The 17184-nt window shown below is 35.0% G+C and overlaps 1 protein-coding gene across 4 annotated transcripts in view; it reads left to right on the forward strand.

Moving 5' to 3' along the window:
* Positions 1-17184, forward strand: part of FZD3 (frizzled class receptor 3) — a 95875-nt gene that overhangs the window by 67098 nt on the left and 11593 nt on the right. For all 4 annotated transcript variants that reach the window (XR_006216663.1, XM_042983534.1, XM_042983536.1 and 1 more), the window contains 2 exons: positions 10307-10455; positions 15131-15364. Coding sequence is in view for 3 of the 4 variants with exons in the window: in XM_042983534.1 (XP_042839468.1) it covers positions 10307-10455; positions 15131-15364 (383 nt within the window). In the remaining variant the exon portion in view is untranslated. The remainder of the gene's footprint in view (positions 1-10306; positions 10456-15130; positions 15365-17184) is intronic.

Consider the following 17184-nt stretch of genomic DNA (forward strand, 5'->3'; position numbering starts at 1 on the left):
TTTTCGCTCTTGTCTACGTAGTTCTTTTGCTTGAATCGGGCTGGCTTTGTGACTTGTTTTTGATTAGTGGAATGCAGCAAAAGTGATTCTGTGTGACCTTGAGGCTAAGTCATAAGAAGCCTTGCCATTTTTTCCAGGTTTTCTTGAAATGCTTCCTGTGAGAGGAACGAACCTCTAGTAAGAAGTCAGCCTGCTCTGAAACCACAAAATGTGTGGAACTCCAAACTAGTCATAAGCTTATATGGTGAGGCTGCATGAAGGGAGGAAGAGGAGAGCAGGGAAAGGTCCCAGCCAGCCTCCCACCTTTCCCAGCAATCCTAACTGATATTCTACATGTTTGAGTGAAGAAACCATCTTATATGTATATCCATCTCAGTATTACGTTCAGATAGATGATGCAGTTAAATGACAAATGGGGCTGGAATTAACTGCAACTATGCAAGAACCCAAGTGAGAGTCACCCAACTGAGCCCAGTCAACTCACAGAACTGTCAGAGATAATAAGTACCTGTTTCAAGGTGTTAAGTTTTGGTGTCTACACAAGAGTAGATAGCTAGAACAGTGCATAGTGATATGTAACAAAACACTAAAAAGTCATATTCGATATGTATGTAATATGTTACAGATATTATATGTAATTTTTAAATATAAATGGGAGGCCTGGGTAGCCCAGTGGTTGAGCGTCCAACTCTTGATTTCAGCTCATGTCCTGATCCCACAGGTTGTGAGTTTGAGTCCCATGTCGGGGCTGTTCACTGACAGCACAGAGCCTGCTTGGGATTCTCCCTCTCTCTCTGCCCCTCCTTCGCTTGCACGCTCTCTCTCAAAAAAATAAATAAATAAATAAATAAATATCATATTTGACACATTAGTCTACACCTGGTAGTGTACTAGAGGTTGCTCACACAGGCTCACAAGAGGCAGTTGTGTGCCTTTCTTCATGACTCCATAGTAAGTGAGTAGCTTGAAAGTGGCATGGTTGGTGTATTTACACTACAGACTTTGTAGATGCTACAAAACAGAGCTTACCTCCATCCAGAAAGCCAGTTGTTAAACATTTATAAGCATACCACTGTATCTTCCTTTTTTCACTTTACTTACGTTATCATTGTTGAATGGCTACTTATTTGGTTATTTTTTCTAGATACCTAACTAGAATGTATCTTTATTTAAACAATTTCCTATTATTGGTCTACTGTTCCTTTAGCGTGTATTTCTTGAAACAGAATTTGTCACTTAAAAGGTATACACATTACAATTTTTAGTAAGTACTGTGAGATTGTCTATCAGAAATATTATACTCATTTATATACTGCTCTTCCATGGAGATATTTCCTCATACCACACCCAACTCTTAGTTTTATATTTGGAATGCTCAGACTTAAAAAAATGAAGTTCTCTACTTTTATTCTTAAAAAATGTTTAATAGAGGGGCGCCTGGGTGGCTCAGTCGGTTAAGCGGCCGACTTCGGCTCAGGTCACGATCTCACGGTCCGTGAGTTCGAGCCCCACGTCGGGCTCTGTGCTGACAGCTCAGAGCCTGGAGCCTGTTTCAGATTCTGTGTCTCCCTCTCTCTCTGCCCCTCCCCTGTTCATGCTCTGTCTCTCTCTGTCTCAAAAATAAATAAACGTTAAAAAAAAAAATTAAAAAAAAATGTTTAATAGATATTCACACAGTTAAAAACCCAAAAGTTATATGAGTATATGGGAAAAAAAATCTCCCATTTATGCCTGTGTCTCCCAGCTACCCAGTGCCCTTCCCAAGGTAACTTGAATATTACAATGAATTTTTATATCCTTTCAGAGATGCTTATGCATGTACAAGCAGGTATATTCCTTTTTCTTTGTTCACTCAAATGGTAGGTACTATTCACATTTAACTATATATCTTGGAGACTAATACCTGAAGAGAAAAGGCTTCCTCAATATTTTTTATGACCTCATAATATGCCATTCACTGGATAAACACATTGTTTCTAATATTTTACTATTGCAAACAGTTTTTATATATCATTTCACATAAATGTGAATAAATCTGTACATAAATTTTTAAAAGAATTGCTTGATCAAGAGTATAATTTTTTAGATACAGTTGACATATGATATTATATTAGCTTCATAAAGTATATAATTTTGGTAAATATTACCAAATTGTCTTTTATAGAAGTGGTATGGATTTATATTCCTATCTCCAATATATGAGAGTATATTTCTCCACACATTTGCAAATGCAACATACTATCAGACTTGGATCTTAACCTATCTGATAGATTAAAAATGTAGAATTGTCATGTAATTTTAATTTTTTTAAACTGTGAGCCTAAGCTCGTATATTTGTATTTCATTTTTTATAAACTATCCATATCTTTTGCTAATTTTCCTTAAGTAGTAGACTTTTATCTATTTATAAAACTTATTTATTAATAAAATTAGTCCCCTTATCTGCCATACATTTGTAACAATTTTATACCAGCTTTTTTATTGTCTTTTGGCTTTATGGAAGTTAAACCATGCAGAAATGTTGGGGTTTTATGAAGTCAGATTTATCTGTCTTCACTTTTATGGCTTGTAGATTTTGTGTTATAACTAGAAAGTCATTCTCCATCCTGAGAATTTAAAAGCTTTCATCTTGAACTTTGTGGTTTCTTTTTGGTTGTTTACTTTTTTTTTACATTTGAATTTTGATCTACTAGGAATTTATCCTGGTATGAGATATGGTGTGGCTTCAGTGCTATTTTTTTCCAAATACCTAACTAGAATCCACTTACTGAATAATTCATCTTTTCCAGATGACTTGAAATATCACATGTAATAAATAGTAAAACTATGCTTCCAGTATACACAATTATATTATAGCTCAATTCTACTTATTTCTTATTTATTTATTTATTTTTAATGTTTATTTTTTGAGAGAGAGAATGCAAGTGGGGTAGGGGCAGAGAGAGGGAGACGCAGAATCTGAAGCAGGCACCAGGCTCTGAGCTGTCAGCACAGAGCCTGATGTGGGGCTTGAACCCACAAATTGCTAGATCATGACCTGAGCTAAAGTCAGATGCTTAACTAACTGAGCCACTCAGGGGCCCCTACATATTTCTTTTCTCTTTCAGTTTAGACTTGTGTGTTCTTCTATATGAACTTTAGAATCATCCTGTTTAATTCCCAGGTAACTCTGTTGGTATTTTTATTAGACTTGTGTTAAATTTAATGGCGAAATCAAGGAGAATTTGCATTTTTATAATAGTGATTGTTTCTAGCAAAGAACATGTTTTAAGAGGAGTATATTTTAAAGTTCTTCCAATATATCACTCATTTTTCTTATTAAATTTATTCCTTCCTAGTTGTTTAGCTTTTTTTTTTTTTTAAACTGTGTTTGTACTTGTTTGCTAAGGCTGCCATAACAGTATACTATAGACTAGGCAGTTTAAACAACAAAAGTTTATTTTCTCACAGTTCTGGAGGCTGGAAGTCCAAGATCAAGGTATCAGCAGGGTTGGTTTCCTCTGAGAACTCTCTCTTTGTTTTGTGGATGATCACCCTCTTACCATTTCCTCACATGGCCTTTTCTAGTAGTCTTTTTTTTTTTTTTTTTTTTTTTTTTTTAATATGGTCTTTTCTCACATGGTGCATCCTTGGTGTGTAGGTGTCCAAATTTCTTCTTGTAAGGACACCAGTCAGATTTGTTTAGGACCCACCCATATGACCTCATGTAACCTTAATTATCTCTTTAAAGGCTCTATCTCCAAATGAGTCATCTTATGAGGTACTGAGAGTTAAGACTTCAACATATGAATTTTAGGGCCTTTTTTTTGCCTACTAACTGATTGTTATGTATGTATATATGAAAGTGATTTCTGTATTTTACCTTGTACCTTGCCACCTTATGATTTGTAATAATTTTTACCTTTCTCTTAGTTTTTCCAGGTATAAAATTATTACTTATAAATAATAATTTTATCTCCTTTATAGTTTCTATACTCACAATTTGTTTCTTTGGTTGCAATCTGTTAGAACTGTTGAAACAAGGCTAAGAGTGGTGGTATAGTACATATTCTTCTTGTATTCCTGACGTTAATGAGAATATTTAGTGGCTTCTGGCATTCCCATTAAGCATGATACTTTTAGATTGAGATAGAGTTATTAAAAAAATTTTTTTAACGTTTACTTTATTTTTGAGAGACAAAGAGCAGGAGCAGGACAGGGTCAGAAAGAAAAGGAGACACAGAATCCGAAGCAGGCTCCAGGCTCTGAGCTGTCAGCACAGAGCCCTACGTGGGGCTCAAACTCACAAACTGTGAGATCATGACCTGAGCTGAAGTTGGGTGCTTAACCGACTGAGCCACCCAGGCGCCTCAAGATAGTTATTTTGTTACTTTAAGAACTTATTCATCATCTCCATATTTTATTATAACTTTTTAAAAAACAAAAATGGATGTTCAGTTTATCAAATGCCTTTGGCGTACACGAAAATGATTATGTATATTTTTCCTTTGATCCAGTGTGTTGAATTTATAAATTGGTTTCCTATTGAACCATCATTGTATTTTTGTACTTTGTATTTTGGTGATGGCATATTCTTTGAATTTGCTGTTGGATTCTGTTTGCATAAAAATTCATAAATGATACATATAGTTTTATTGTTTTATAGAGTCTGTTGAGTTAGGTACAACTTTATGCTTGCTTGTGGAATCAGTTAATATTTTACTATCATCTGTTTCAATTGATTTTCAAGTTTATTTGAATGGAATTGAGCAAAGTAATCTCTTAAAGCTATTTTAGTTTTGTTCTCTTTTTCTTAATGTTTATTTTGAGAGAGAGAGCATGTGCAAGCAGGGGAGAGGCAGAGAGGAAGAGAGAGAATTCCAAGAGAATCCCTCCCCCCAACACAGGTCTCAATCTCGCAAATTACACGAGCTCATGACCTGAGCCAAAAGCAAGAGGTTGATGCCTAACTGACTGAGCCACCCAGGTGCCCCATTTTTGTTCTTAATTGTAGCTGTGTGAATGCAGGCATGTGCATGTGTATTTGCTGTTTTCTTCCCTTTGTTTGTTTCTTCTATTTTTATTAGTTTCTGTTCCTTAGTTTGCTTTATTGATAGATAATATAGTTAACATTCCTAGTTAGTCATTGATCTATTAAGGTGAATACAGTTCTTGTTCTGCAGAAATTTTAAGTTTTTAGTAATCAAAACTGTCAGTCTTTTCCTCTTATGGCTTCTTTCATGTTACTTTTTAATTTTTTTTTTTTTTTTTAAATATTTATTTTGAGAGAGAGCATGTGAGCAGGGGGAAGGGCAGAGAGAGAGAGAAGAAAGAGTCTGAAGCAGGCATGGAGTCTGTCGTGGCTGCAATCTCACAAATTGTAAGATCATGGCCTGAGCCAAAATCAAGAGTAGGTTGCTTAACTGACTGAGCCACCAGGTGCCCCTTAGTGTTACTGTTTTTAAAATGGCCTTCTGCACCATCATTATAAAAATGTTCTTCATTCTTTTCATACTTTTATGATTTGTTGTAATCCGTCTAGAATTTCCTTTTCTTATATGAAGTGACATCTAAATTATTTTGTTTCCAGATGGATTTCCAACCATCCCAAAATTATTTATTAAACAATATATGATCTTTTCCCCCATTTATTTGAAATACTTTTATTATATACTAAACTTTCAACATTCTATGAAAAATCCTATTGCTCTTTTTGGATTGTACCAAGTTTATAGGATTAATTTGGGGGATAATTGAATTGATATCTTTAAAACATTGCGTGTTTGCATGTAGAAACGTGAACTCTTTTTCTCTGTGTCCTTTGATAGAGTTTTATCATTTTCTTTGTATTTCTTGCTAGGTTTATTTCTAGATATTTTTTTAGTTTTTGTTTGCATTATAAATGAAATTGTTTTCATTATGTTTCTTCTCTGGTTATTGATGGTATATAAGAAAACATTTGATTTTTGTATGATCTTGCCTAACTTAGTTACTGAACCCTTTGATTCTCTTGGATTTTCTGGATAGTCTTTTGTCTCCTTGTTCCCAATATTTACAGTGTTTTTTTGTGTGTGTGTTGCTTCTGGCACGGCATCTTATTGAACTGGCAAGAACTTCTGGAATGGTAGCCTTATTCTTTATAGCACCAAAGGACAAAACTAGGACAGGTGGCCAGAATAGCTGGAAGAGGGGGTGCCTGGGTGGCTCATTCGGTTAAGCGTCTGACTTCGACTCAGGGCATGATCTTGTGGTTTGTGAGTTCAAGCCCCACGTCGAGCTCTGTGCTGACAGCTCAGAGCCTAGAGCCTGTTTCCGATTCTGTGTCTCCCTCTCTCTGTGCCCCTCCCCTGTTCATGCTCTGTCAATAATAAATAAACGTTAAAAAGAATTAAGAAAAAAAAAGAATAGCTAGAAGAGGGAAGTGAGAAGAAGCAAGCTTGTATTTTATCATCAATACCACTGTCTAATTATATTCATACAATAACTAGGTTGAAAACAAATTAATTTGTTAGGTAAAGAATAAGACTAGATGACTTCTAAGTCTTAATGATAGTTGAGAGTATAAAGAGAGAATTGAGGAGTGACTTTAAGAACTCTTGTATAGACGGTAGTGGGGGAACAAAGGGTAGAAGAACAGGAGTAGGAAGTCAAGAAGAAAGTAATGAAAGTGAGAATGTAATGCCTTATTAGGAGAATAATCATGACTATACAGTGTTCTAGAAGCCAGGGGAGATAAAAGTTTTGTAAAATGTGAGATAGTCATCAATAACTGATGCTACATAGAAGTATTAAGAAAAAGTGAAACAGGGATGTCTGGCTGGCTCAGTTGGTAGACCATGCAACTGATCTTGATCTTGGGGTTGTGAGTCCAAGCGCCACATTGGGTATAGAGATTACTTAAAAATAAAATCTTAAACAACAACAAGCCGTTGTATTTTTTAATGAGGAGGTTATTTGTGATCTGCTTTAGCATCTCCATCTGCTTCTTAATTATAGTTCTTAACTATTCAGTAGTTTCTTTAATTTGTATTTTCATTTAGATTATCAGCTTGATGGAAACATTAATCAAACCTTACATCTGTTTTATAAGTCTCATGGGACTTTGAAAAGAATTATTCTTAGAGTGGTGGATGATCTATAAATATTTGCTGTTTGATTTTTTAGGTAAATCCTAAAGGAATCACACCTTAGTTCTAAGTTACAATTGTAATATAAGTTCTATGTTTTGAGCTTACCAGGCTACTATAATAAACATAAACATAAAATCTGAACATAAACATAAAATCACAGTTACAGATAAAACATAACAAAATTTCTAAATGAAATCAATATAAAAGACAAACTGATTTATATAATAGAAATGCAAACTGATGACCAGTGATTAAAAACATGGGCCTACTCGACTTCAGGTATGAAGAGGTGATTTGGTGTTCAGTTTCTGGGGAGTATTGAAAAGTATAAGTATCACATGGAAGTCAGAGGACCAGAACTAGGCTCACTGGTTAAAAATAAGAATTGGTGCACCAGTTGGTTAAGTGGACAGCTCTTCATTTCAGCTCAGGTCATGATCTCACGGTTCATGAGATCAAGCCCTATGTTGGGTTCTGCACTGACAATGCAGAGCCTACTTGGGACTCTCTCCCTTTCTCTCTCTGCCTCTTCCCTGCTCACACTGCCTCTCTCTCTTCCTCAAAATAAATAAATAAACATTAAAAAAAAAAAAAAAAAAAAGGAATTGGAAATGGGGCTTCCCTGCTCCTGAAATGAAGTTTGTATAGTGATACCACCTGTCCCCTGAAGCTGTAGTTAATATAAAAATATTATCTATAGATGTGGGAGAGCGCCAGCACAGCCTTAAGACATTCAATATTTAAGCCAAACTGTAATGACTCCATACCTGAATCTCCAGTAACCAATAATACACAACCTGGTTTTTGATGAGGTCCCTGTGGGCACTGGTGAAGACAAACCAAAAGCCATAAGACAGGGTGAGATGAGGGAGAGAAGAAGGGAGAGAGAGAGAAAATTCTTACTCAAGATCTGCAAACTAAAATCCCAAAGTACAATTTTAAAAAAAAGGCCAAACCTAGAAAGCATATAACAAAATCAACAATCAGAAGATGGATTTGCTACCAGATGAAATGAAAGTAGTAAGATAATTTTTTAAAGACTTAAGAATAAGAATGTTTAGGATTCTCCAAAAGATAAACAATATAAACCATTTAAAAGAATAAGAAATTATGATAAGTCAGCAGAAATGAAATAATAGACAAATAAGAACCAATTTTAAGACATCTTAGAATTGAATTTATGAAAATTAAATCAGTAGATAGAATGAACCCTAACATAAGACATGGTTGAAGAGGGAATTAGGGAAGAAGAAAGTTATTCTCAAGAGTTCACCCAGAATACAGAATATAGAGAGACATGCAATAGTAAAAAATTATGTAATGTAGTTAAGAACATGAAAAATAAGGATTGAGGAATTTCAGTATACATCTAATGGGAGTTCTAGAAGAAGAGGCCATAAGAATGGCTAAGAAGCAGTAACCAAAGACCTAATGTCTGAAAATTCTCCAGAAATGAAAACTTGGGTCCTTACATTAAAAGTACATTCTGCATACTAAGCAGAAGAAATAAAAATCACAATGAGAAACATTCAGTGCAACTACAAAGTGAAAAGGTTAAAGAAAAACTTAAAAGCTGCCAGAGAGAGGAAATAAATCTCTAAAACATTATCAGTTAACCTTCTCAACAGAAACAATAGAAACTAGAAGACAATGAACTAATGTTTTTAAAATGCTAAGAGAAACTTTACCCATCTATACCACCATTCAAGATTGAGGGCAAAATAAAGACATTTCAGGCAAAGACTAAAATAATTTATCGCTGGCATACCCTATCTGTAAGAATTTCTAAACGTCATCCTTTAGCAAGAAGAAAAGGGAATCAAAAGGTAGGCATAGGGTGTACTTTTTGACAAAAAAGACTATTGTCTTTAGTATAACTAAAGATAATAAAAATAATTATTTTTGTAAAGGTTGCTTTGAATTTCTGGAAAATAATCCATAGTTGGCTAAAGTGTGCTAGGAGTATTCAAAAAGATGAAGGTGCTGATCATTTTAGCTATAATTTTTTTTAATAAAATGAAGTATATTTTCTAAATGTATGTGTTTATTGAGTACCTACTATGTGCTGGCACTGGTCTAGATTCTGGGGATAAAACAGTGGAGAAAATAATCTCTTCATGGAGTGTATATTTTAGTGGAAGTAAACTGTATACTGCTTAAAAGAAACAGTATAACCCAAACAGACAGACTTGAATACATTGGTAGACAGGAAAGGATGCACCTGGAAAATCTATTGCTGTGATGAAGTGAAAAGCTGATGTGACAATATTAATCTCAGATAAGATACAGTTTAAGGTGAAGAGCATTAATAAGCAAAATGAGCAACTAGAGCATTATTGAATTTACATAACATCTAACAGAGGCTTGAAAGTGAAAACTGACAGGATTCGAAGAAAACTGATGAGTCCCTGGTTATGTGATCGATTTTGGCATACCTCTATTAAAACAGGTGAACAGAAAATTGAATGTATAGAAAATTTGAACGACAGAACTAATTGATATAGTACACAGAGGAGATTTTGTACCCAACAGAGAGTATGTGCTATTTTCGAGTACACAAGGAATACTTAGAAAAATCGTGTCCTAAATCACAAAGGAAGTCTCCAAAATTTAAGGTAACCAGAATAATATAGACCATGTTCTCTAACCACAATAATTAAAATTGAAACCAACAATAAAAAGAGATTTTTAAAAACTCATATCAATAGAAACTAGAAAATGTACTTACAGATAACTCATAGGTTAAAGAGGAAGCTTGAAAACAGCCAGCAGGTAGGTAGAAGGAAGGGCTATAAAAGATAAGCACAAAAACTAATAAAATGGAGGGGGGGGATTAATACTTCCCTAATTTTATATTGTAATGATCAATGATAGGACTAACAGAATTGGCCAAGAAGAATATAGGTATTATATTTGAGGCTCTATTCCTACTCATGGCTTATTTTCTACATTAATAATCTTTTTCTTTAGAAGATACCATTGTGAGCTAATAAGAAAAATATAGGACTCAAAATACAAAATAGAAACTTAGTTGAAGAGTGTGTATCTTTTACATATAACAAAATTAACTGTAGAACTATGTAAGTGAAAATATCAAATTGTAGAATTACTTTACTGTTGTTTATTTAAAGGATTTATAATGGCCTTTGATAGAAAGTTTTTTCTATATATTTAAGGTATTTTTCTTTCTCTTGTAGGTTACTCAAATGAGTCGTCCAGACCTGATTCTCTTTCTGATGAAATACCTGATGGCTCTCATAGTTGGTATTCCCTCCATTTTTTGGGTTGGAAGCAAAAAGACATGCTTTGAATGGGCCAGTTTTTTTCATGGTCGTAGGAAAAAAGAGTAAGTTGAAATTATCACAGTGTTCACAAACCTCATATTCACATAAAAGTTTTACGTTGCTTATGTTAAAACACTTTGAATTTGGAGGATGTGTTTCGACATGATTATAACCTCAGCTGCTACCACTTAGCACAGTAGCATGTCAAAAGCTAAAAGTTTATTCTGACAACGTAGCCAGGTAGAACCAGACTTGAGGTCTATGCCTTACTAATTCAGAATATTTGAGAGAAAGCCAATCTTATTTTCAAAAATTTAAATTTTAACTAAAATTAACAAATTAATGCTTTTATATATATTATTATTTGATCTTCTCAGTATTCTTGTGAGTGCTGGTATGTATTATTTCTGTGTTACAGATGAGAAAACTGACACAGAGAGGTTAAATGCTTTGGCCAAAATCACAGGTATCAGGTTAGACTTTCCTTTTCAGTTGCCCATTGTTCTTCCAAGTATACCAGAAATGATATAAAGAGATAACATGTTATTCCATTATGATAAAGTATATGTTAAAGCCAAAATAGATGATATTAAATGCATTATAAAATGATAATGAAATACATTAAAGAAATTATTTTAAATCATTGTTGGCCACACTGCATATTAGAATGTCATGGTAAAATATATTTACAGCATCTTTAATCATAAAGCAAAAGGAAAACAAGACTACAGTATTCACAAAGGAACAAATCATTTCAAACTTTTATTCAGTCTAAATCTTACATGTATACTATACCTGAATTATCACAAATTCTAAGTTGAGTCTGTATGGTTATGATTTTACCTAAACTAAGGTCCATGGAAAATGGGTTTTGGGAGAAGGTTTGTGAAGCTCTTAAGGTTATATTTAAAATGTTGTGCCTTGGGGTGCCTGTGTGGCTCAGTCGGTTGAGCATCGACTTTGGCTCAGGTCATGATCTCATAGCTCGTGTGTTCAAGCCCTGAGTTGGGCTCTGTGCTGACAGCTCAGAGCCTGGGGCCTGCTTTGGATTCTGTGTCTCCCTCTCTCTCTCTGCCCCTCCCCAACTCACACTGTCTCTCTCAAAATAAATAAACACTAAAAAAAATTTTTTTAATGTTGTGCCATACATGGGTTAATGTACTTTTCCCATACAACTTAAAATGCCTCATTAACAAAATCTGTATTTTCTTAAGTACAGTAATTAGGCGTTACTATTACACAGATTAGATTGAGATAAAAATGCACAGTTTTAAAATGTACATTTCTGGGGCGCCTGGGTGGCACGTCGGTTAAGCGTCCGACTTCAGCCAGGTCACGATCTCGCGGTCGGTGAGTCCGAGCCCCGCGTCAGGCTCTGGGCTGATGGCTCGGAGCCTGGAGCCTGTTTCCGCTTCTGTGTCTCCCTCTCTCTCTGCCCCTCCCCCGTTCATGCTCTGTCTCTCTCTGTCCCAAAAATAAATAAAAAACGTTGGGAAAAAAAAAATTTTAAATGTACATTTCTTATTACTATATCTGAGACTGCTACTAGTGATATCAGATAATGCATTTCTCCTTTAAGTAACAGTTTCACAGAGCAGAGAAGGAAAGAAGGGGAAAGAGTTATTCAACAATAACAACAAAAACCTATTTCCTGGGCATTCATTTTTTTAAGAAAGTCTTTATAGAATGCTTACTATGTGCCATGAACTATGTTGCAACACCAGGGATGCAGCAGCAAACAAATAGGCTGAGTCCCTGCTTTCATGGAATATCTGTCCCTATGGGATTTACTGTGACTTATGTGTATATTCTTTGAAATTTTTAAATATATTTTAATCACACTAAGAGATAATACTGAGGAAAGGTCTTGTATTAAACATTTCTGGTCACCTCTGGACCTTATACAAACAGTTCTGTAATAGGGTTATATTAGAAAGTCTAGGTAGAACTAAACCCAAGCTACTCTTATGGAGAATTATCTTAATTATTTGGGGGATCCTGGTTGGGCCAGAATCATTTTGAAACTGGTCAGAACTCCCAAGACCCTTCTATTTGGTTTTCTGTGACCATGGATCCCCACCTAACAAAGCCATTGTAATCCTCCAAGCCAGGACCGTGCCCTGGGCTAGAGGGCAGCTCCTTATGCTGGAGCTCAAGGGTATGAGCATCCCATAGCTATTTCTAACATGTGTCTTCTACTTTAGCCTTGAGAAATAACTGTAGAGTAATCGTAATAATGGTTACCAATTAATTGAGCACATTTAGTATTCTAAGCACTGTTCTAAACATTGTATATATTATTAAACCATTTAATCCTTCAAAAAGCCTTGTAAGAAAGATCATCATTTTACAAATAAGGAAACTGAGGCATGGATTCAGGGTTTCATAGTGAATGCTAGAATTGAGATTCAGAACCAAGCATTCTGACTCTTGGCTCTAGTCTTTGCTCTCAACCTCTTTGTTATGTACTGTGCTACAAAGAGACTAGTTTCTAAAATTGTGCTAATCAAATTAGTGTTTTCCCTCTAAGTGAAGCCACACTTAAGGTTGTGCTTATACTAGTAATGCTGACACTGATTGAAATATTTTTAGAAATCTTCTTTTGGAATTATCTGGATCATATCACCTAATTTCTCTGTAAAATGAGGGGACAAACCTTTACCATTTCAAGGTGGATTAAATTTTTGGCATAACCAGATGTCAGTTTGAACCAAGTTTTAAAAATAAGTTTAGAAAATAAAGTCAGCAATCAAGACTGACTTGGGATTTATGAATATATGAGTAGGGCCTCTGATGAAGGAGAAGCAAATACTGTTTGTTTTTTTCAGCTATCTTTGACTTGTTCTTTCTTCTGTCCAGTTTTTGACACTTTGTTTCCAGTGTGTGTGTGTCTGTCTCTCTCTCTCTCTCTCTCTCTCTCTCTCTCTCTCTCTCTCTCTCACACACACACACACACACACACACACACACACACACACACGTATGTTATGTTTTATCATTAAGTTTGATCCTCGACTGTTGGTTTTATTGCGTGACTTTTGGAAGTTCTCTAATCCTTTGGAACCTCAGATTTTTCATCTATAAAATAGAGATCACAGTATTTATTCTTAATAGATACCTATTCATAACAGATAACTCATACTCTCTTAGAGATACCCTCTTAGGACATTGATCTCCATAATAAAATAAAAACATTATTAAGAAGGATCAAAGGAGAGTGTATGTAAAATACCTGGCACAGTGTGGGTACTCAACAGATATTTGCCTTCCTTTAGCCCTTTTACCTCACTGCTAAAACAGTAACAGTAACAACAATCCTTTTGTAATCTGAAAACTTAGAATATATGTACTCTTTTAAAAAAAATTTTTATTCATTCATTTTATTCATTTTTTTAAATTTTATTCATTTTTATTTTGAGAGAGAGAGAGACCGAGCATGAGCAAGGGATGGGGGAGACATAGGGGGACACACAGAATCCGAATCAGGCCCCAGGCTCTGAGCTGTCAGCACAGAGCCCCACATGAACCCATGGCTCGAGCCCCACAGCTCAAACCCATGAACTACGAGATCATGACCTGAGTTGAAGTCATACGCTTAACTGACTGAGCCACCCAGGCGCCCCTAGAATATATGCACTTTGTTAATGTATGATCCAGTCTTTATATGTTAGAGTTTTGTTTTTTTCATGAAATTGTTTATCTAATTTTAATTTAAACGTCTGATTCTCATAGTTGCTTGTTTACATAAACTGACACTGATCTTTGCAACTATTTCACTGGCTCTTCTTATCAGTTTAATTACTACTTTGTTTATCATTATAAATAAATGTTTTTAACCTTTTCATAGCAGTTAAAAACTTTTGCTCTTGACAGTAATTCATCTCCTTAAATTTTTTTTCCTTGAGGCTTTAATATATCCGGTAGTTAATTTTATGTTCACTTAATTTTTCATATGTTTTGTTTTAATTATGACCAATCATGTTTAATCTAGCACTGAACAACTGCTTTACCATAAAACCAACTTGTAGCCTAAAAACAACTGTTGTAACTTACAAGTTCAAAAAATATTTGTGTTACAGTGAGGCCTCTGATACATCCATAAACCATGCAAGAACAAATTTCTCTACTTTATTATAAAATCTTTTATAATATTTCAGTGTGATTGAGAATCATAAATTTCTTTTTTTTTTTAGTTTACTTATTTATTTATTTTGAGAAAGAGAGAGAGAGAGAGAGAGAGAGAGAGAGAGAGAGAGAATGAATCCCAAGCAGGCTCTGTGCTCCTCTGCCTCACAAACTGTGAGATCATAACCTGAGCTGACATCAAGAGTTGGACACTTAACTGACTGAGCCACCCAGGCACTCCTAGAATTATAAACTTCTTTAATTGAAAGGAACCTTTTAGAAATGATAAAATTGTATAGCTTCATTTCATAGATGACGAAAATGAAAGAAAGGGAATAATGACTTGCTTAAGATCGTGTATTTATTGAACTAAAATCCTGATTTCCTTATTTTGATTCAGGCTTCTTTCCATCATACCACTTTAGAGTACAGATTGATAGGGATTTTTGTTGTATTCTTTCCTCTGTCAACGATGTTACCTTATATCTCTGCTAAAGACATTATTTGAAGAGCAATTAATTTCAAGAATAATGTCAGTATGTCACCAAAGTGTTGTTTATTGGTCTATGGGAATGGTAGTCTGTATCTTAAACTTAGTATTTTGTTTTCTAGGATAGTGAATGAGAGCCGACAGGTACTACAGGAACCTGATTTTGCTCAGTCTCTCCTGAGGGATCCAAATACTCCTATTATAAGAAAATCAAGGGGAACTTCCACTCAAGGAACATCCACACATGCTTCTTCAACCCAGCTTGCTATGGTGGATGATCAGAGAAGCAAAGCAGGGAGTGTCCACAGCAAAGTAAGCAGCTACCACGGCAGTCTCCACAGATCCCGTGATGGCAGGTGAGTTTTATTGGAAGCTTAGTTTATTTCATAAGTTGAATTAGTCACACAACTTAAGAATGAAGAGTAGCCAAATCTGAAATAGAAGTTGGACATCATTTGTATTTTTTTAAAAAAATTTTAATTGAAGTATAATTAACATATAGTGTTATGTTACTTTCAGGTGTGCAATATAATGATTCAACAGTTCTATACATTATTCAGTGCTCATCATAAAAACTATAGTCTTAGTCTGTTTCACCCATCTTAAAGAATTTAAGAATCTTTTTTTGTCTCTTTTTTCTTTGTTCATTTATTTTGCTTCTTAAATTCCAAATGTAATGTGAGTGAAATCATATGGTATTTGTCTTTTTCTGTCTGACTTATTTTACTTAGCATTATACCCTCTAGGTTTATCCATGTTGTCACCGATGGCAAGATCTTTTTTATGGCTGAGAGTAATGTTACCCCCTTTTATTTTTTAAAGTTTATTTATTTATTTTGAGAGAGAGAGAGGAAGGTTGAGCGGGAGGAGAGAGAGAGAGAGAGAGAAAATGAATCCCAAGCAGGCTCTACACTCTGCATGGAGACTGACATGGGGCTTGATCCCACAAATGAGATCATGACCTGAGCCAATATCAAGAGTTGGATGCTTAACCAACTGAGCCACCCAGGTGCCCGTATTCCCTTTTTTATATATACCACATCTTCTTTTTTATTTTTTTTTAATTTTTTTTTAAGTTTATTCATTTTTGAGAGAGAGAGAGAGATGGAGCATGAGCAGGGAAGGGACTGAGAGAAAGAGGGGGAGACAACAGAATCCGAAGCATGCTCCAGGCTTGGCGCTGTCAGCACAGAGTCCGACTTGGGCATTGAACCCATGAACCATGAGATCATGACCTGAACCAAAGTCAGACACTTAACCGACTGAGCCACCCAGGCGCCCCTATATACCACATCTTATTTATCCATTCATATATGGGTGGACATTTGGGTTGCTTCCGTATCTTAACTATTGTAAATAACGCTGCAGTAAACATAAGGGTGCATGTATCTTTTCAAACTCGTGTTTTCATTTTCTTTTGGTAAATACCCACTAGTGGGATTACTGGATCATATAGTAATTCTATTTTACATTTTGTGGGGAACCTCCATACCGTTTTCCACAGTAGCTGCACCAGTTTGCATTCCCACCAATAATGCACTAAGGTTCCTTTTTCTCTACATCTGCACCAACATTTGTTATCTTGTGCCTTTTTTATTTTAGTCATTCTGACAGGCATGTAGTGATATCTCATGGTTTTGATTTGTATTTCCCTGATGATTAGTGATGTTGAGCATCTTTTCATATGTCTGTTGGCCATCTATGTATCTTCTTTGGGAAAATGTCTAATCAGGTCCTCCGTTCATTTTTTAATTGGATTATTTGTTTTTCTGGTATTGACTTGTGTAAGTTCTTGATATATTTTAGATACTAACTCCTTATTGGATATATCATTTGCAAATATCTTCTCCCACTCAGTAGGTTGCCTTGTTGCTTATTGACAGTTTCCTTCACTGTGCAAAAGCTTTTTATTTTGGTGTAGTCCCAATAGTTTAATTTTGCTTTTGTTTCCCTTGCCTGAGGAGACAGATCTAGAAAAATGTTTCTCTGGCCTATGTTCAAAACATCCAAATTGGTACTGAAGAATAAAACTTAACACTATGTGCAGATGACATGATGGTATATAGAGAAAACCCTAAAGACTCCACCAGAAAACTGTAAGAACTGATACATGAATTCAGTAAAGTCACAGGATAGAAAATTAATATACAGAAATCTGTTGCATTTCTTTACATTA

The sequence above is a fragment of the Panthera tigris genome, chromosome B1 (genome assembly GCF_018350195.1).
Source record: "Panthera tigris isolate Pti1 chromosome B1, P.tigris_Pti1_mat1.1, whole genome shotgun sequence".
NCBI lineage: Eukaryota > Metazoa > Chordata > Mammalia > Carnivora > Felidae > Panthera > Panthera tigris.